Source organism: Sitophilus oryzae, unplaced genomic scaffold (genome assembly GCF_002938485.1).
Source record: "Sitophilus oryzae breed Bouriz unplaced genomic scaffold, Soryzae_2.0 scaffold_465_pilon_pilon, whole genome shotgun sequence".
NCBI classification, from domain to species: Eukaryota; Metazoa; Arthropoda; class Insecta; order Coleoptera; family Curculionidae; genus Sitophilus; species Sitophilus oryzae.
The window spans coordinates 517,479-539,514 of NW_022147046.1; the positions used below are offsets into that span (position 1 = coordinate 517,479).

The 22,036-nt window shown below is 33.5% G+C and overlaps 1 protein-coding gene across 3 annotated transcripts; it reads right to left on the minus strand.

Annotated features, from left to right (window-relative positions):
* Positions 1-262: 262 nt before the first annotated feature.
* On the minus strand, positions 263-21,191 carry LOC115885873 (ubiquitin carboxyl-terminal hydrolase 36). 3 transcript variants are annotated; one of them, XR_004050803.1, is made up of 11 exons: positions 20,263-21,191; positions 19,253-19,497; positions 18,964-19,193; positions 18,687-18,899; positions 18,484-18,629; positions 16,403-16,849; positions 13,187-13,559; positions 12,462-12,655; positions 4,612-4,762; positions 589-1,675; positions 263-532 (listed from the first exon to the last, which is right to left on the minus strand). XR_004050803.1 is itself a non-coding variant. In XM_030904903.1 (10 exons), exons 1-10 carry the CDS (start codon positions 20,484-20,486, stop codon positions 1,526-1,528), a joined length of 2,373 nt encoding a protein of 790 aa, XP_030760763.1. In that variant the 5' UTR covers positions 20,487-21,191; the 3' UTR covers positions 263-1,525. The 3 variants fall into 3 exon arrangements, 2 of the variants coding, with proteins under 2 accessions (XP_030760763.1, XP_030760764.1); XM_030904903.1 differs by having other exon boundaries at positions 263-1,675; XM_030904904.1 differs by lacking the exon at positions 20,263-21,191 and adding an exon at positions 19,565-19,864 and having other exon boundaries at positions 263-1,675.
* Positions 21,192-22,036: the final 845 nt, after the last annotated feature.

Below are 22,036 nucleotides of genomic sequence, written 5' to 3' on the forward strand. Positions count from 1 at the left end.
CTATATGTCCTATTAATGACAGCTAAAACTATGACAACAACAATCAACATGACGCTCATTGGCCAAACGTACTGATAGCTGTCGGTAACTTAACGATACCGACGATTGTACAGAATAGCGCCCCTGGCTCCTTATTAAACTGCGCCAACTCTGACTAACTACTCTATTTTAACCAAGGAATCAACACCTTAAAGTTTTCCGCCTTTTCATTCAGATACCCTGTATATTTCTACTATTAAGGATGCAAATATAAAAGACAGAATCTCCTTAAAAAAACATTTATTTTAAGTGATAGACACAAGTTTATAAACTGTACATGAAGTCGAAAGCACATATTCGTAAATAAAAATGGCATTATACCATTACATATTAAAAATGAACTCGAACTCATCTGTAGGTGTAAATGCCTATTTTACATTTAGCAGTTTCTTTGAGCACAGGATTATATCCACGTCAGAAATAATCCTTGAGGTCTATGTTATCTATAGTACTCGTTCTTGGTTCAAGAACGTTACAGGAATATACCGTACCACTGAAAAACAAAAACGGCGTCAAGTTGGCTTGGAAATAAAAATCGATAATATTTACCATATTATTTTAATATAATGACAGCGATTTCCATTCCCAAGCCTACTCTGGTCCTGTTTTATACTTGATCATATGGTAAATATAATTAGACATACCAGTTTCATACAACCCTGTAATCTATGTACAGAATATGTTTAAAAATGTATGTCAAAATAATTAAAAACAACAAATGAAAATATTAAGATATAATTATATCATTAATATAATCAAAACAAAAATAAAGGTGTCCTTATAACATAAAATAGGTTTGATACAGTATGTCCAAAAAGTCTTTATAAAGAAGGGTGTTTTGAAGGTTGACAGTTTGACAAAGTTCGCTGTAATTCTTATTTACGTTAATTTTGTTAATATGACAACATTCCAAAACTTGACTACATCACATATACAGAGTGGTCCACTTTATATTAGTAGAATTTAACTGAAAAGTAAACGCCCCTGTATATGATTTTTTTTGTATAAAGTTCATTTGTCACTTTTTTTAAGATATGAAACTGGTATGTACCGAATTAGATTTATAGACAATCGGACAATGTTGCTACAATTTTTTCTACTTAGCTCGTATTTTTGTTTTCACATGTCACATAATAGCTTTTCTACATGGGGCTATATATATATACAATATTATACACAATAGGCGTAACAATAGCCATTCTTTTAAGATTTTTTTGATCACTGTATATGCAATTTTCCATACCGGAGGCACCATTATATTCTTTTCCTTCATTTATCATTATTTCATTAGATTATTTACTGTTCACTGAACAAACATCAGTTTTTTACAGTTAACATCAGTGCACGTAAACAATACTAAATTGTTTAATTTTTTTTCACTATCTAACTAGGTGTTGTGGAAATAAAAATACGCAAAAGGAAAGAAAGGTTTACCCGGATATTGCCACTAGAAAATGGAAAATAACAATTTTCGGTTGTGCGGGCATTACCGGAAACGATAGTTGTTCTTGTGGAAACTGTTTTTGTGGTGGAAGTTCTTCTTGTGACGGGCTCCGTTGTAGAAAGGCTTGTGGTGAAAATTCATGCCCGATGACAGTCCGTTGCCATTTGACCAGTTCTTCATGTTATGGTATTCCTAAAAAGAACACAATGCATGACAAATGAAACATATCCCAAACCTAATATTAAAAATAAGATAATCATAATCTTACTTCAGTTTTTTAGAACTCTACAAAGCATGCGCATATAAAAAAAATTGTGTGAGTACATATTTGAAGTGAAACTTCTTACTAAAGGTGGCTACACACACTACTGCAAGCTTGACAAGCATGCATGAATAGTCTTTTTGTACAAGCAAACTGTAGCGTCTGTAGGGAAAATTTGCGCAAGCAGTTTAATTGTGCTTGATGATTCATTGAATTTGAATCATGCAAGCTTGGACAAGCCATGCTTGCGCAAGCGAAACGGAACGTGTGTACCACATGTATTCAGCTTGTACAAACAATTAGTTCAGTCCGTGATCGTAAATGACCTGTACGTCGCGTCGCCATCATGTCTAGCGATCTGAAAAGGAGCAATCGAGGATTATTGGAAGATTTTATTCGCGCATACGAAAATCAGCCGTGTCTTTGGCGAATTAAATCACCAGAATATCATGATAGGGTGAAGAAGGATGCAGCATACAAAATTTTACTTAATAGATATAGATTAGTTGACAGCCAAGCCGATAAGGATGCCGTTATTAAAAAGATAAATGCCTTCAGGATTCCTTCTTCTTTTTCGCGGACTTCCTTCTCCTTTTTCTTCAGACTTCCTTCTTCTGTTTCGCGGCATAAACTGAAGCTTGTTCAAGCATGCATGTACCGTGTGGCGGCGAAGGTAAATTGTGCATGGCTTGTACAAAAAGATTGTTCATGCATGCTTGTCAAGCTTGCAGCAGTGTGTGTAGCCACCTTAACAGCTATTAAATAGAAGGATTTGAAGGACATGTTTGAAAAAATGTAGTTTAGTGATGACGCTTAGGAACAGGATCTGTTGTTTTCGAAACAGATTTGTTTTGGAACTGGCTTGGAACAGGTTTATGTGCTATCCAGTTCCAGTTCCATGTGTTCCAGCTGTTTTTCGCAACCAAAACACTGCAACTTAAATTAAATACTTAAAGAAATAAATTCTTGGAATTGTTTAAATTATGTTATCTACTATATTTGTGATACTAGATTCTTAATAGTGTATTTTTCAAAATTAGATAATTATATATATATATTGCATTTGGCAACATCGCCAGTACGTTTTTTTGATGGCAAGAAATTCTCTTCGCCTATTCTGTTTACATTAAAAAAAACTCTGCGCAAAAAATGTATACATACCGACAAAGGAACCGCTTGTTTTTAATATCTAGGAATGTAAATTGTTTTTATTTTATATATGTATTTTACTATTTTACATATATAAAATAGTAAATATTAGACGCCAAGCGACCGCGTCGCTAAAGCGATATACTACCTCGTTTCTCAACTGAAACTAGTTCTTTTTACTTAACTGTTCCAAGTCCCAAACTGTTCCAAGTCCCAAACAGTTCCAAGTCCCTAACTGTTCCAAGCGCTAAACTGTTCCAAGCCGTAAACTGTTTCAAGTCCCAACCTGAACAGTGGGACTTGGAACAGTTTGAGACTTGGAACAGTTTAACAGTTTGCGACCTGGAACAATTTAGGGCTTGGAACAGTTTAGCGCTTGGAACAGTTAGGGACTTGGAACTGTTTGAGACTTGGAACAGTTTGCGACCTGGAACAGTTTAGGGCTTGGAACAGTTAGGAACTTGGAACTGTTTGAAACAGTTAAGTAAAAAGAACTGGTTTGAGTTGATAATCGAGGTCATATATCGGATTCGCTCAATGTTTCGCTAGTCTAGCGGATGCGACCGTTCAGGTGTTATCTGTTATCGGGATACAAGGGCGTAAAAAACAAGTGTGGCTGTTGCCGTTATTTAAAATATTTAATTAAAATTCAACTAAATTCTTATTATAAATTTTAAATTTATAATATATTTTTTTTAATATTTTATTTTTTTAATGTAAACAGAAACAGAATAGGTAAGGAACATTTTTCATTATAAAAAAATGCTGGCGATGTTGCCAAATGCAATATAATTATCGCATTATAGTTTTTTTTGAAAAATACAGTGTAAGAACACTGTATTTTATGTGTGTGTTATTGTTTTGTATTATAAATATAGTAGATATTAAAAAAAAAATAAACTCTTCCAAGAATTTACTCTTTAAGTATATAACAAAATTATAAATCTATATTTATTCATTAGTGCTTATACAGGGTGGGTCTTAAATAAGTGCATATATTTTTAGGGGTTGTATATTTCGATTCTCATGAGTTTTTTTCGAGAAAACATGTGTTTGAAAAGTTTATATTTTTCGAAAATTTGATAGTTTTTTCTTTATTTTTAGTTAAAAAAACATTATATCTTGGTAATATAGCAACATAGATAGTAGATTAAATTTAGAGAAAACAGAAAAATCCCCAGTAGTTCTCATTATTTAAGCAAAAAATATTCTTTTATATAAATTTAAAAAGAGAAATAGCAACCGAATCAGAATGACGCAAGTACGGTATTAATTTTCGTTTTGGAACAGTTTGGAACTGGAACAGGTATCTTTTGCAACTAGAACAGCTTGTACCTGTTATTAAAAAATCGCTGTTCCGGCCATGACTAATGTTGTTTGAAATATTGAAAGAGTAAATTAAAAAAATATTTTTTTGCGCGTAAAAAATAGTTTTTTACATGTAGGAAATAGTTTTTTTACGTGTAACAAATAGTTTTATACGCGTAAAAAATAGTTTTTACGCATAAAAAATAGTTTTTGCGCGAAAAAATAGCAATTAAAATGTTGCGCCTTGTAAATCTACTCTAGTTGGACAATAGATGGCGGCACAAAAATTGATTTAATTTTATTGTTTTGTGTGAATGACAGTCCAGTAATGTGCTATTATAGTATATATGTTTAATTAATCCTAATAGTCTTATACATACTTAATCATCTACAAAAACGTTTCATTTACCTGTACAGGGTTGTAGCCTGGATTTGATTTTCCGTTGCTATAACTTGAACTAACTTTCTGGTGCTTTACCCTTCCTTGGTCGGTGCTATCCACATAGGAACGCTTTCTTTCTTCGCGTTTCTCTTGGTTTACCTCTTTATCTAACTGCGACCTAATCAGAAAAGAGAAGAATATAATACTGAATCCTAAAATCCCCCAATCCAAAGGTATTTTATATTTGATTTCAGTGGTTAAAAACAGTGACCGAGAGATGCCAATTTCTCTTATACTCTTTATAATTTTCCCTATATTTTTTCACGTCTATTATTTTTTTTAGTGAAAAAACGGTATGGTCTGTCAATATTTATCAATGGATCATAAAAGGTTATGGCACTGGCAGGAATCAAAGGCAGGGATTAACGCCTATGTTCACAGTTAAAGTAAAGGCACTGTACACAATATACAGGGTGGCCCATCGAAAACGTTCCGCAAAGCATAACGGCTAGGGTATTTTTTTTTCAAAAAATCCAAAAACACGTCGATTTTGTTTGTGAGGGGGACAACTCTTGCCCCAAAAATGATTGCAAAATCTTCAACCCTCTAAGCGGGGGTGTCATCCCCCAATTTTTTTCAAATGGGCTTTTCAATGAAAAGGGCTTTTTATTCTCTATACTTCCCGGCTTCGTTTTTGAAAATCGGTCGAGTCATTGAGAAAATATGAAGGATTGAAATTTGAAAAGTTTATTTAAACATTTATCAGAGTAAATGATAAGGATACATTCCTTCGACCAATTTGCTGTTTTTTCTTTTTATTTCTAGATGTTTACGCATTTTTTCACTTGCCACAAGGTTGAACGATCAGGTGCGGTAATTGCTAGATAGCTGTTCTGTGACTTATGCGTTTAAGTTCTTCTCAATATCGTTAAATTTTTTAACAATTATTGTGGTATACTCACTTGCAGAAAAAGTGGAAATAATCGAACTTTATTTTAAAAATAATGAATGTGGCAATCGGGTTACGCAGATATTCACTGAACGTCATCCTGACAACCACCTTTATGGCAAAATTGTTCGCGAGTTAGTAGCAAAATTTCGCGAAACTGGTTCCATTATGAATGAAAAGAGGCAGAGGGAAAATCCTGTAGTAAATAAAGCTATGGAGGTATTCGTATTGGGCCAAGTTGCCATGAATAGTACGCTGAGTACAAGAAAATTAGCCAATGAGACCGGCGTGAATCGTACAAGTGTCCAAAGGATATTAAAAAAACGCAAGTTCCACCTGTACAAAATTCAGTTGGTACAAGAACTCAACGAAGACGATTTTGATCGTCGCTTGCAATTTTGTGAAACTATGAGTGAACGAGTGGGGAATGATAAGAATTTCCTATTTAATATGTGTTTTTTTTTGGATGAGTGTACTTTCTTTTTGAACGGTGTAGTTAATCGGCACAACTGTCGGTTCTGGGCTGAAGACAACCCCAGGGTTTTTCACGAGGTGCACACACAAAACCCTCAGAAATTGAACGTGTGGGCTGCAGTGGCTGATACAGAAATTTATTTTAGGGGGGGCCCAAATAAAAAATAAGGCAAAATATGCCTTTTAGGGCGCCATTTTTAACCCAAAAGCCTAATATTTAACCCAATTTTCAGATTTTAGGGGGGGCCCGGTCCCCATGGCCCCCATCTGTATCCGCCACTGGTGGGCTGGTGTTTTTGGAAATTCTATTGTGGGTCAGTTTAACAATATTGAGAAGAACTTCAACGCACAAGACACAGAACAGCTATCTATAGCAACTACCGCACCTAATCGTTCAACCTTGTGGCAAGTGAAAAAATGCGTAAACATCTAGAAATAATAAGAAAAAACAGCAAATTGGTCGAAGGAATTTATCCTTATCATTTACTCTGATAAATGTTTAAATAAACTTTTCAAATTTCAATCCTTCATATTTCCTCAATGACTCGACCGATTTTCAAAAACAAGGCGGGGAAATATAGAGAATAGAACTCTTTTCATTGCGGCGCCACTTGACCCCCCTTTCCGTTTGAAAAAAGTTGGGGGATGACACCCCCGCTCAGAGGGTTGAAGATTTCGCAATTATTCTTGGGGCAAAAGTTGTCCCCCTCACAAACAAAATCGACGTGTTTTTGGATTTTTTGAAAAAAAGAATACCCTAGCCGTTATGCCTTGCGGAACGTTTTCGATGGGCCATCCTGTATAAGGACCATCAATACTGATTATATACCGTACTATAGAAAATGTTCCATTTAATGTGAAGGATTATTGCAATATTTTTATTTTATTTCGGTACAACGGAAATGTGATGATAGTGATAACTTATTTACAGCCTGCATTATGAAACATAATTTAGGCTAATTTCAAATGTTATTATGCCTTGCCATAAAACCTTTATTGATACATAACCCAATTCAAAAGCATTATTTCACAATTATAAGGAGTAATGGAAGAAGTTTAATATTGCTCTTTTTGCTTACTGGTCAATCCTTTTTTCATTATCTAACATATTGAAGTAAGCATATAAAGCCCAAGGGGTGTTATTAAAGTACAGAGAGAGCCATTCGTTCAGGGGGTGAGTCTTTAAGTGATTTTATATATTATTTTATACAGGTTGTCCCAGATAAATTATTTTATACAGGGTGTCCCAGATATAAGTGCAAGTATTTTAACTGGTAGTATATTTCGGCCTCAGAAAAACGCCTATGAAGTTTTTTTGCGAAAAAAAAAATTTGAAAATTTTGAATTTTTTGAAAAAAAATTTGGATTTTTTTTAGTTTTCAGTTAAAAAACATAATTTCTTGATAATATGGCAACACAGGTAGTAGATTAAATTTACATGAAAGAAAATCAGGAAAAGATCTTCTCAAAATTTAAGCAAAAAAGCATTTTTTGTTTAAATTTTCAAAGTAAAATAACTCGTTTATTTTTGACTTATTTGAAAAATGGCAAAGAGAAAAAATGTTTCTTTTAATCAGATCTACCACCCCTTAAAATACTTGCACTTATTTCTGGGACACCCTGTATATTAAGGATTTGTGTTGACTTTCTTTGTTGTTGCAATATATATGTTGCAATATATGACAATGGAAGACTCTACTCCTCCACTGGCTCTGGAAGCAGCTGTGGAGAGTTCTATTAGATTCACTCCTGATTGCTCTATTACGACAATGCAGGTACCAGTTTCACCAAAGAATCTAGTACCAATTTTACCAAAGAAAACCTGTCAGTTCCGGCGCTTGCTGGTGATGGGAAGTTATTATAGCGTGAAGAATATTCCGAAGCTTCTTAAACTTAAAAGGAACGCGGGAAGTGATATCAACTGTCAGTTCTCCGCAGAACCCCTTACCATTGGGACCATGGCCAAAATGGGTACTAATCTTAGTGAAGCTTTTGGTAGGGAGGACCATGTCATGTTGTTCGTAGACCCACGCAGTGCTAAAGAAAAAGAACGACTCTGACCAGTTCAGCTGTAAAAGGGATGATGGACCTGTACAAACATACGAATCTAATTATTATAGGGGCATGTCAAAGTATGACATCATATAAACAAAAACAGGCTGTCTATGAGTATAACCTCCTTATTAAAAAGAGCATACATGCTGTGGAACGTGGTGGAATTTTGTATCGCTTGATCAGTTTACACCAGATGACATGTTTTCTTTACGGGGGCAGCAAGCAGACTACATGATTAAAAAAGAATTTGGCAAATTTTATATATAAAGAATATCTAGAGCATACTGAGGAAATGCCACAGGCCAAATTATCCTTCGAAGAACGACTGAAGAAGCTTCTGGGAGGTAAACAGGATAATTGGCGTCCTAAAATTACAACTTTTCCGGAGACATTTCCGCTGCCGTCTGATGCCTTAAGGGGACCAACTCTGCCTGCAGTTCATTTAGATAACCCACTACCAACCGACATACAACAAAATTTTCGGAACCGCTACCCCAGAATAGAACTACAAACCAATTAAGTAACCTGAACCTACACATTTACTACCAAAATGTACGTGGCTTACGAACTAAAACCGATGTACTCTATACTAGTATAATCGCCGATGATTATGATGTTGTCCTGTTAACTGAAACGTGGTTGACTGATGGTTTTCGTGACTCAGAACTCTTTGATGACCGGTATATAGTAATGCGCAGAGATCGAGAGAACGGCAATTCAGATAGAAGAGGTGGAGGGGTTTTAATTGCTACCAATAAAAATATCCGCACTCAACTGATTAGTTCACAAAGTTTTGGTGCCAGTGATTTTCTTTTAATACTATGTAAGTTCAATAACTATGTATTTTACGTGTGCTGTCTATATGCCCCGCCAAATTCCGATATCGCAACTTACACTTCTATTTTTGATTATCTGGATTCCATATTGAAAGATGGTGATCCTATATTATTAGCGGGCGATTTCAATCTACCTTTTTTTCCTGCTGTTATGTGTGACATAAGTTCGTCCCTGATGCATTTCTTATGTTTTAATAATTTAGTTCAAGTGAATAGTGTTTATAACTTTCTCGGTCGTAGGTTAGATCTAGTGATAAGTAATATAAATAATTTAGTCGTACAAAATGTGTATCTTCATTGATTGTGGAAGACAATTATCATCCATCATTACCATTGATTTTAGTGTCAAAACAACTGATGTTAAAAAGATAAATTCTGTCTATACATATGACTATAGTAAAGGCAACTACTTGCTATTGCATAGTATGATGAGGGATGTTAATTGGGACTCCCTCTTAAACATATCTAATCCTAATGATTGTATGTCTGAATTATATTGTAAACTTTATAATGTTCTCGATAAAACAATTCCAAAGAAAATATCCTCTAAAAGCTTCCACAAACGAAAATTTCCGCATTGGTTTTCTAAAGATCTTATAAAAAAGATAAATATTAAAAACAAAATGCACAGAAGAAATAAATTTTCTATTGAATTCCGAGATCTCAGGACCAGTATTAAAGCTCAAACAAAGGTTGAATTTCGGGAATATCATAAAAACATTGAACACAATGCGTCACTCGATCCGAGTGGGTTTTGGAAGTTTATAAAGTCTAAATCGCAGGGCAACGGGGTACCTGAACATATTATTCACAACGATACATCCTACGAGGGAAGTCTGGATATTGCTAACGCTTTTGCAAACTACTTTAAAGGAGTTTATGAACCGTCTGAAATCGATGTCTATTCGGATTTCGGTGATTTCTGGGGCAATTTTGACTTCGTTGAAATAACAAATGACATGACTCTAGCAGCTATAAAGAAATTAAAATCGAAAAAGTCCGTTAGCACTGACAATATCCCTTCTTATATTTTTAAAGGATGTGCCGAAATACTAGCAAAGCCTTTGACTCATTTATTCAATTGCGCTCTTAATACGGGAGTATTTCCCGATACATTAAAAAAATCAATAGTGGTTCCAATTTACAAAAAAGGCGGAATTGATAAAATTCAAAATTACAGACCTATTAATCTACTTAGTCCACTTGCTAAAGTTTTTGAAATCATACTGCATGAGAATTTGCAACTTTTAATCAATGAACACATTGTGAAAGAACAGCATGGATTCCTTAAAGATAGATCAACTATTTCTAATTTAAGCGTTTTCACAAATTCAGCATCCCTTGCGATTGATAATAAGCAGCAATTAGATGTCATCTATACCGATGCTGAAAAAGCATTCGACAAAGTAAGCCACAAACTACTACTTAACAAACTTATACATTTTGGTCTTTCCAAAAAGGCTTTCGAGCTGCTCAAAAGCTATCTGACAGATCGGACCTGTACTGTTAGAATAGGCAACGAAACATCGGACGCATTTACTGTCACTTCAGGAGTTCCACAAGGGAGCAACATTTCGCCATTGCTGTTTATTCTTTTTGTGAATGATCTTCCGGAATGCATAATGCACTCCGAGTGTCTTTTGTTTGCGGACGATTTCAAGATTTACAAAAATGTTGCCTCCGAGAGTGACTGTATTGATCTTCAGAGTGATTTGACAAATGTTATGACTTGGTTTACAAACAATAAAATGTTTCTTAACATCGAAAAATGTTCATTTGTGAGCTTTACACGTAAATCAACCAGGATAAATTTTGAATATCGTATACATAGTGAAACTCTGACTGAAAGTAGGGCTATCAAAGATCTGGGTATAACGTTTGAATCTAACTTAAGGTTTAATCTACACTATCGAAACATGGTTAATAAAGCATATCAAATGCTGGGTTTTCTCATTAGAAACTCTAAGCATTTCAAACAAATTAGTACGTTGTCTAAACTGTACAATTGCTTAGTCAGGCCTCACTTAGAATATGCATCAATTATATGGACTCCTACAGCGGAATGCAATCGCGATCTGATTGAGAAAATCCAAAAAAAATTTCTAAGATATCTATATTTTAAACAAAATGGTGTTTATCCAGTTTTCCCCCTGCTGGTATCATATAAAAACATGTTAAGCTCATTCAACTTCCAGGATCTACACGCCCGAAGAATCGTACAATGTTTAATAATATTATATAACATAATAAATAATTATAAACTCAATAATTCAGATCTAATAAATAATATCAAATTTCATGTCCCAAAAATCAGCCTACAAATTCAAATAAAACATTTAATATATATACGGTCAGTTCTTATATGTGCCACATCCTGGACGAATGTAATGCAGTGTTAAGTCAGTTTAATATAGATATTTTCCATACAAATGTAAAAGAAATAAATAAGATCCTAAATCATACCTCCTTCACCACAGTGAAATGATATTATACCTGCACATTTTTGTTTTTTTTACTTTGTATATTTTAGTTTCAATTCAACAATTTTTTTTTTATATTTATTGCATTCATTGTATGTACAGTAGTTTTAGTTTTGTTAAGTTAATTTATTTAGATTTAAGTCCCTTACCTGTAACAACTATTCTTTTGGTGTTTGTAAGGAGTAGTTTAAAATAAATAAAATAAAATAAAATATGTACCCTATTGTATTTTTTGGTTTTTATCGTGTAGAAAACATTTTATGCTATTTTACATTTATATTCTTTGACTTCTACTTCTATGTTCTTTAAACGGTAACCTCGTTTGCATGGTAATTGTATATGCAAGTTTACTTTTTATTTATATATTCTTTTGTATAGAACTTTTTATTAGATTTTTGCCTAGCTTTTTTGCTTCATTGCCCTTTCATTGTCACATGTGTTTGTATATTTATATTGTTTTGTCTAGACTTAGGAAACATGTTGTTATATTTGTGCTCAGCATTGTTAACAAGAGTAATATAAACTAGTCTGTCCAATGAGAGGATACTTGACAGTGACAGTGTTTTCATTCACAGGAAATATGTATTTTCTATCAGTTTTTTGATGCCGTCTCTCGACATATTTCCTGACACGTTGAACATTAATTGATTATTTTGTAAATAGTAGTGATATAGAAAATTAAGTTAATTTACTATTAGTACTATTTTATATTTTTCTCACTACTGGATAAGTAAGTAAGCATAGGAACAACGTTTATTACTTAAAAATTTAGGCATAAATATTTCATCAAAAAATATCATATCTGATAGAAAAAAAACATTGAAACTAAAGCATGTTGTTTAAATTATTTATTTACATTTATGTCTATAGTCTTCTATTTATTCAATATTTTCAAGGAACGAGAAGCCTGAAGACAGATCAAGAATCACGTAATGTCATGTTTCATTGGTGCCTTTGTCGTTCATTGTCCCGCCCCCAAATTTGTTTGTACAAAATCACAGTCTATCATCTCTAGATATGTCGGCGTGTAAAATAGTGCGGATTTCTTAATTACTGATCCCTCTAAAGCCTTATTTTAGATACCTTGTGCCTTCCCACGTGGTTATCGGAACCGAGTAACCGCCAGTAGACATCTTGAACAGCTCGCTGACCACGCTTCCGTTCGAGATCTCCATATTTTTGTTGTTCTTCTGCTCGCACCATTCTTTCTCTCTCTGCGACGTCACGTCCGTCGATGACGTCACTTGCCATTCGCCGGCCGTCGTTTTGGTCGTCACCTGAAAAAGGAAAAAATGTTCAAAACATGTATAAAACATTCAAAAATATGTAACAAATTACAGTGGATTAGGAACTTATATTAGTCTCAAAATACAAAACAAATATAAAGAGAAAATGGGGTATGCTCATATTCTGTCTGTTCATGGAATAAAAACACTATGAAAGGAGTCGTTAAAAAATGAACATTTCATAATTTGTTTATACCAGAAATGGCTCAAAACGAAATAAGTAAATTACCAACAGATATTCGGGCTGAACATACATTTATACGAACTTTTTTACTAATTTTTATGTACAGAATATGCTGCCGAAGTTTCCGGAATACAGTTGGGACCACCCTGTATATACTTTTTTTCTTAAAAACATACAAGGAATCACGCCCTTAACATTGTTAGCTACTTAGGAAACACTCTGTCTAAATGCTATTTTTATAATGAAATTTAGTTCTGATTATCTGCTAATAATTTGAAGAGTGTATCCAAAGTATATTTTTACTGCACTGCAAAAGATTAGTATAATTTTCTAGTTACCTTATTCGATTCTGAATGGTTGGAATCCTCGCTGCCGCTAGTATCCCCCGTTTCATAAGGAACAAGACTCTTCGAAGGAGAGGTAACGGTAGTTTTCTTAGGACTAGGCGCAGCACTAGCTACTTCGGGGCTGCTCAAGCTCGATACGCTCGTGGAGAGATTGGAGCTGCTGGGCGAGACTCTTGGAGACGCAACCCTATCGAGCGGTTCTTCGTTGAGGGTCGAGCTGTCCGCCTCTTTGAGGGAGAAGGAATGAGAGGGGGGCGCCGGAGCCCGTTTGGACGTGTCTTCCTCCTCGCTGGACTCGCTGCTCGACTCGTCGGTCGATCGCGAGCTGCTCACAGCCTTTTGTTTACCGTTGGTTACGGTTGAACTGGAATAAAAAGGTAATTAATAATTTACGATACAGTAGTTACTTTTTTTGTTGAAAATTTGAGACATGTATCGCTATCAGGAAGTGGTTATCGTCTTTGCAGGTTATACATATTTAATTTTACAAAATAAAAAGTAGTAAAAAAATATTAAAGATTAATAAGTAAAACTCACGAAAACCGGTAATGAAAATGAAAACAAAAAATGACAATTTGAATTGTATTGTGATTTTTTGAGCAATCACATGCGATTCGTATTAGCCGATAAACGGAGGCATAAGAAAAAAGATATAAAACGGAATTTAACCAAAGTGTTCAAAATCAACCAATAAAATTAATATTTTATCGTCAGGTATAGGGTTTCCAACCCGGTCGGTATCTCGGTACATGTTTATACCCGAAATCCCGATATTAAATCCCAGGATCCCAAAAATCTCGAAAAATTTAAATGCCTATAAGTAATATAAATTGATTCAACTTTATATACTTTAGTTTCTCAAAGATCATATTTTATTTGACATATGATATGTCAGAACAACAATATCTAAAAGTTATATTTCCGTGTTTGCTAATTTTATTTTTTTTGCAACAAGAATTGAATTTTTTACTTACTAAATATAAATGTTCTATGTAACACCAAAGGTACCAACCCCCAACTGTAATAATTACTTTGTTTTGTCTATTTTAATAAAGCTTTTTTCTCATTTTCTTTTTGATATACCAGATGCGTCTCAAGTGGCTAACCCCTATAACTTTTTTATTTTTTTCAGATAAAAAAACAAGATTTGGTATGTTAGTATATATGACATAAATTAGGAATGACTGATGTATTCAATTCTTTATCGGCTACTTCCTGTTTCACCGGAAATGATTACAACTTTTGATTTTTAAATGGCATCCTCGCTATTTCTCTGCTTTATTCGATAGAAAATGACACTCTGAATAGAATGACATATCATATGTCAACTTTTGACATTTTCAAATATGGTTTATTTGAAATTGCAACATGCGATTCGTAACGACAATTTGACTCGAAATACCAAGCGTGTGGTATCAAATTATATGTTAAAAAATACTTTTTCCAAATATGCTAATGAGCCACCCTTGTTCCATTTGAAAAAATTGAGATATGATTAAAAATACGATTTGGGCATCCTTTAACCGGCCAGGACAAGACACTAAAAACATTAGATAGTCAAATCTATTTTTCCAAGGCTCTTTGATTAAAAATTAGTGTTTTGTTTAACACAGCACATTGAAATTTAAATTACGATGTTTTTTAAAGCGAATATGTCAAAGGTTGACATATGATATGTCATTCTATTCAGAGTGTCATTTTCTATTGAATAAACTAAAAAAAATACCGAGAGTGATTTCCGCTGAAACAGGAAGTGACCAAAAAGAATTGAATACATCAATCAATCCTAATTTATGTCATATACTAACATATCAAATCTCGTTTATTTATCTGAAAAAATAAAAAAAGTGATAGAGGTGAGCCATTTTTGAGACGCACCCGGTATATAGCTGCATTTTTATTAAGTATTTCTTTAGATTAAATTTCTCATTCTGATAGTCAATATCGGGATTCCGGGATTATAGGTTCTAATCCCGGGATTTCAAAACGGGATGCCTATTCCAAAAATTGGAAATCCTAGTCAGGTATCGGACCCATAAAAATCTACCTTAAGGTCTGATTTCCCAGCGAGCCGCGCACTGGTTTGTTTCTCTATAAAGTGATACACTACTTTTTATTGATATAAATACAGGTTTTAGGCACGTATGTTGTTAAAAACGAACCAGTGTGCGGTGAGACACGGGCGCCAGACGTCGCACGGTGGGGTATTAGCATGAAAAAGGTGATCGAAATTCGAAAAAGCAAATGTGTTTAAGATTTCCCAAAAAAGATAAATGATAAGTTAAATCATCTCTGCCATGAATGGCTTTGCTATGAGTGTGTTTAGTTGCATTCATTTGTTTCAACGAAACGTCAAAGTTGTTACTTCTCACAGATAAGAGGTAAATGGCTAAATTTTATGTAAAAAATTATAAATTGTTGTTGTTCTTGTGCTCTTTTTACGTTTATATTATTGTTTTGATTGAAAATGGCTCAGCAAGCTGCAGGTATGTATTCTACATAAACGTATTATTTATTTTGATATTCTCTATACTAACGATTTTTTTTGCAACTAAAAGTTAGGCGTTCAGAAAATTTGATTAAATTTGTGACATTTTTATTATACTTAGAGATTTAGTTGCGCATTTCGAAGAATTCAGCATATTGTCTATATACGTTTTACTTAGTAAACATTGGGCTTTCATACAGTAAAATAAAATACTGCGACTTTTTGCGATTTTGCTGATAAAATGAGAAAAACATTCTTGGTTTCCTCCAATTTGCCAATCAGTGATATACTAATGCGAGGTGTAAACCGCGATGGCATTGTTGTGTACAAAGCGATCGCATTAGTGCCATTAGCAGTATAGCACAATTTGGCATTAGTAGCGGCTTTAGTGGTATGGGCATTGCTCGCGGATCAGTCGTAGCATTAGTAGTAGTAGTTGCGATATTACTACTGGCACTGACCGTGGAAACACTGGAACAGTGATTTTTCTTTCTTTTTTAGAATCGACGAATTATCCTTTATTTTGTTCATATTATTTCCTCTTTAATTGAAAATAGCAATAATTTATATAAGGTCTACATAAAAAAAATTCGATCAACTATCAGTGTCAAATACCCCACTGTGCGTCGCTAGGAAATCGCACCTTTAAGTTGTAAACTCTTGACACGTGTCAAAAATACAAATATTTTTATATTTCCTTTCTCTCAACTCTAACTTACCCAATTGTTCTCTCCGGCGGCAACTCAGGCCCGTACATCTTGTCGCTCGTAAAACCGAACGACTTCGGGTTCGGACTCTGCACCTTCGCCTTCCCGTTCGTATAACCCAACGGAATAGGCGACGGACTCTTTGCCGATGCCGACGACGCGGCCGAACTATTGGCCGACGACGTAGACCCGGCCTCCGTGATCGTACTGCTCACTTTGGTCTTCGGCGCTACGGGGACGGATTTCTGCGCTTGGGGCTGCGACTCCAACTCGTACAGCATGATGTAGGCGTTGGTGTTGAACACGGTCTGGTGCGATATGGACCGGACCATGCTGTCGTCGAACTGGTAGAAGTTGCCGGACGGGGCTTGGGCCACGGCCGTGTAGTGGCCGCAGCTCACCGTGGGGCCCATGTGCGTCACCAGGGCGACTAGGCGGTAAATTAGAGGTGTGTTCGGTCTGAAAGTAAAAAAAGGATGGTTTAGCACAATCATTTTAGTAAGAATTTTACTAAATATTAAAATAAATATTTTCTTTACAACATTACTTATACAAGAGTTGTAGAGAATTTAATTGTCTACAAATTTGTTTATATCCTTTGTTATTGAAAAATGCCAAAATCTTATAAAATCGCAAATAAATTAAATTTCCAAGATGAATGACACTTTCCATATCAAATATAAGAGCAAGACTGTGATTTTGTCATCTTATGCTATTTTTTAATGACATATGAATTTAACTATTTGAGCAGCTATGATCCGAAATCCTCCAAAGTAATGCATTAAATTTATTATTTTCAGTGCTTTTGTTTACACAAATAAGAAATATTTGTAAATTTAGAATATGGTTTTGAAAATTATTTTAATATACAGGGTGAGTCTTAATTAAGTGCAAATATATTTAAGGATAGTATATTTTGACCCCAGAAACACATCTATGATGTTTTTTTCGAGAAAAAAAACTTAAAATTTGGAATTTTTGAAAAATTTTTGGGAATTTTTTTTAATTTGAAGTTAAAAAACATAATATCATAATCAATCATAATATGGCAACATAGGTAGTAGATTAAATTTACAAGAAAGAAAACCCAGAAAAGACTCAGAAATATCATTTTTTTTAATTTTTAAAGTAAAATATCTCGGTTATTTTGAACTTATTTGAAAAACGGTAAAGAGAAAATATGTTTCCGTATATTTTTATCAAGATCTACCAGCCCTGAAAATATCTACATTTATTTAAGACTCACCCTGTATAATTCTAGAGTAGAACTAACGTCTTTTCATCTTTATGAGTTAATTTGAATAAGGACTAATTTATTATTATTTAATATTAATTATTTTAATTTTAACAGTTAAATTAAATATCATAATGATTAAATTTCTCTATGGAAACCCAAATTGTCTCCAAGAAATAAAAAATTTCTTAGAGATATTCTGATTAAAATATACCGGACGCGTCTCAAAAGGCAGACACATTTTACTATACCAGTTGTATCTCACTCAAGTGGCTCACCCCTATAACTTTTTTATTTTTACAGATAAAAACAAACCAGATTTGGTATGTTAGTATGACATAAATTAGGATTGATTGACGTATTCAATTGTTTTTAGTCACTACTTGTTTCACCGGAAATGACTACAACTTTTGATTTTTAAATGACACCATCGGTATTTTTTTACTTTATTTCTGAAGTGACCAAAAACAATTGAATAAGTCATCAATCCTAATTTTTGTCATATACTAACATACTAAAAGTCGTTTTTTTTTTCTGAAAAAATAAAAAAGTTATAGGGGTGAGCCACTTGAGTGAGACACACCTGGTATAGTAAAATATGCCTGCCTTGACACAGAAATGAACTAGTGTAGACGTTCATAGTGGTGACAATTTTGTAGAAAAAAGATAAAAAATAAATAACTAACTCTACAGTAAGTGTAGGTTTCCATGCATCCATCAGGGTTGTCAGTTTTATGTAATTTTATTGGTTTATTTAAAAACTGACAGCTCATACTTAAACATGATTGGAGTGACAGAACGACAGACGACGCATGACGGAAGCATAGAAGCTCAAAATTTTTGAAATACATTTACATACCTTGGTCTAACGTAATGAGTTAAATTTAATCTATGCTTGAAGGCCACATGTTTTGTTATCTTGTTATTACTAACAGAAAACCTCTTCAGCTGAATGCATAAAACTTTTGGTGCTCGCTCAATAGAAAACTGCTTATTTGCTGGTACCTAGAAACAATTTTCAAACGTTAGATAATGTTTTAAAGCACAACTTTATTATTATACCTTTTTCTGACAGGCTTCACAATGATAACTGTCATCATCGAGTTTTTCTCTGCTAAAATATAACTCCAAAGCTTCACCGACAGTTTGTGCCTTACGAATGTCCAGCAAAAGGTCCTGGAAATGTTGGAAAGTGGTACTGACGTGTCCACATCTCAAACATCTGACAGCTGATCGCAAATAACCGCCTAATATTTGATTTAAAGGTGTAGTTTCCTAAAAATAAGGGTTTTTATCATTAATAGCTGAAAAAAATATTTGCCTTAAGTCAAATTCTTACCTTAATTTTAGAATCAAATTTATTATGGTCCTTGAATCTTTGCAAATACGATTTTTCCATTGCTTCAATTAAGTATCTTAAAAATTCATGCGCATCCTCTTGCCTGCCTGGTATAAGGTTCCGACAAACAAACCGTAACTTGTTATAAATTAAAACGGGTCTGATAGAATTCACGTTTCGTTGCTGCGACTCTTGTAAAGTTTTTCTCATTGCACATATTATACATACACCTATGAAAAACAATATTTTATTAATATCATTAAGTAAAATACACTTTTAGTTGATGTACCTGTATCATGACATTCTTGTATATGTTCCTTATCAGACATTAACCAATTTACTAATGAAGGAACATGAAAGAGAGCTTGTAACGTTGAATTCAAGTAACAAGTATTGCCCATATTGACCATACCGGCCCCCACTGACCAATCCCCACTAGTCGACCATCCAAGTTGGACTTTTTCCATAGGAAATAATTCGTGCTTGGCCAGTTTAAGAGTATCATCTCCATGGTTATCTTGTTCTTGTTTTGTACTGCAAAAAATAAATAAATAAATAATCAACATTATAGTATTAATGAAAAGAAACAAAAATTAAATACCTCTGACTATTATCATAAATAAGTATGAAAAATTTTCTTTGCATATTCATATCCCCTGTATTTAACTAGTGCAGGTAAAATACCAGTTAATATTTTTTACAGGTAATGTGATTTTTCTCCAAAAAATTTCTTCTTTTTCATATTTCAGATTGAATTAAAATATGAATAATTAATCAAAGATAAGCACTATGTTCATGATGTTTATAACAATCTCGATTCTCTTCAAAAATCAACATAAAAAAACTTTATAAACACCAATATTATTTTGACATAAATCATTTAAATGTCTAACACAAGAATTTATTCAACAATAAGACATGATAAATATAGTGCCTGCCTTTGACAAGAAAAAAGCTTTGTAAGTATGTATTTTGCGAAGTTTATTAAGATTTAAGGTATTTTGAGGTACCTTGTACTGTTATATTGGATAAAAGTGTGCTGATGTAAACGAAGTATGAATTATTTTATAACAAATTATGAGACTTATTTGTGATTGTCTGAAGATTTACATTAATTTTGGATGAAGCAATATTTTATTATGTGCTTATATCAGCTTATATGAACGAAAAATAAAAATTTACAGTTTTTGTCGATGCCTTTATTACATTAAACGTCAGTTTCGGAATATAAATAAGGTTAAATTTAACTTGCTACAGGTCATCAAACTCAACACTACACAGAAATCTGATTGTTCTCACCTATTTTGTTGTTTTTCGCCACTTTTCAGAACAATGTGTTTTGGTTTTATAACGTCCCACACCGAACACTGATAACTACCAGCACTTTCAAAATCTATATCGGAAAGTAGCGCTTTTCTCGTGCTTCCAGCTAACTGAGAGTCTAAATTTCCATGATCGTTGCCGTTTCTGATGAGAGATGTTCTCAAAGCCGAATCAACGGGATCGAAAGTTGACGCCGGCATGTCGAGCCAAAAAATTTTGCGTCCCGCGTTTCAGCCCAATGAACCTTATTTTTCACTCAACACCATTTATGTGGCAATGTTGCTGCTAAGGCCCAACAGTTAACCTCAAAATTAATCCTCACGCGGTTGAATTGTACAAGGTTGCCACGTTTTCCGGTAAGATCCTTGTGAAGTGTCACCAAATGGTTTGTCTCGCCGTATTGTTTTTGGCCGATCCGATTTATTTACACTTTCTCCACGCGTAAAATTATTCATTTAACCGTTACGAAAAGGATAATAAACGAAACACACTAAAAACCACAAGATTCTGCGACCACATCAAAGAAAAAAGGTATTCTAGCCCTTTTAAAACTTGGAAAACACAGGATATTAAGTTCTGTCCGGCTCACTTCGATTTTCAGGCGGCTTTGCTCTCACCTCTGTGGATAAATGAACACTGCCGCGCCGCTTACTGCGCTTGTCAAATTCTCCGTCACATAGCAATCTCTCATTGGCTGATCCCAGATCCCACCCCTCGCAAGCGACATCTTTAATCATTGAACTGAAGTTAAAACCCACTGGTTACGTTTACACCGCAAACTCTGAATAAAATTATATTTAAAAACTGACGAGTTTCAGATTATCAATTTTGATAGTAATTTTATTAACGGACTTTTACGGACGGATAAGAGATACAGAATATTGTCAAAATAAGAAAATAATTTAAAAAACTGGGAGATTCTCTCAAGAAAAAATATCAAAAATCGAAAAGGTGCAAAATTTCATCAAAACAAAAAATGTAAATTAATAATATAGCTTACATAAAGATTGACAAAAATTTAAGAGAAAGTTACGTTAGATGACCTAACTATATTTTTTGTCAAAAATATTTTAGTGGAGATTTTTTTTGTTTTGTTTATTAATATTTTTAGTTTCATAAGAGCAAGATGATTATTTTCTGTTCAAAATAAAATATAATATAAGTAAAAACAGATAAAAGTTTAAATGAATAATAATTATACATATTTTTTGTTTAATAATTTCTAAAAAAAGTTGGTTATTTATAATATCAAACTAATACCAAAAAACATTAAAGTTAACTCTGATTCCAATTATTGCAAAATTAATATAATTGCAAGACTATGTTAAATTAAAAATTATAAGAAATTATATGTATTTTTTTTATTTACCCAATAATAGTTACATATATACAGGGTGAGTCTTAAATAAGTGCAAATATTTTCATGGCTGGTGGATCTCGATAAAAGAAACATATATTTTCTCTTTACAGTTTTTCAAATAAATCTAAAATAACCGAGATATTTTACTTTGCAAATTTTCAAAAAAAAAAAATGTTTGCTTAAATTTTTAGAAACACTGAATCTTTTATAGGTTTTATTTCTTGTAAATTTAATCTACTACCTATGTCGCCATTTTGTCAAAAATGCCAAATTTTTTTTCAAAAAATTCGAAATTTTCAAATTTTTTTTTCGCGAAAAACTCATAATCGTTTTTTCTGAGGTCGAAATATACCACCCCTAAAAATATTTGCACTTATTTAAGACTCACCC

Coding starts and splice junctions, on each gene's coding strand:
- LOC115885873 (XM_030904903.1), bottom strand. CDS start 20,486: ATGCCGGCGTCAACTTTCGATCCCGTTGATTCGGCTTTGAGAACATCT. Junction 18,900..18,963: donor AATTTGATTCTAAAATTAAG/GTAAGAATTTGA, acceptor CCTTATTTTTAG/GAAACTACACCTTTAAATCA. Junction 12,656..13,186: donor ACCATTCAGAATCGAATAAG/GTAACTAGAAAA, acceptor TTCCTTTTTCAG/GTGACGACCAAAACGACGGC.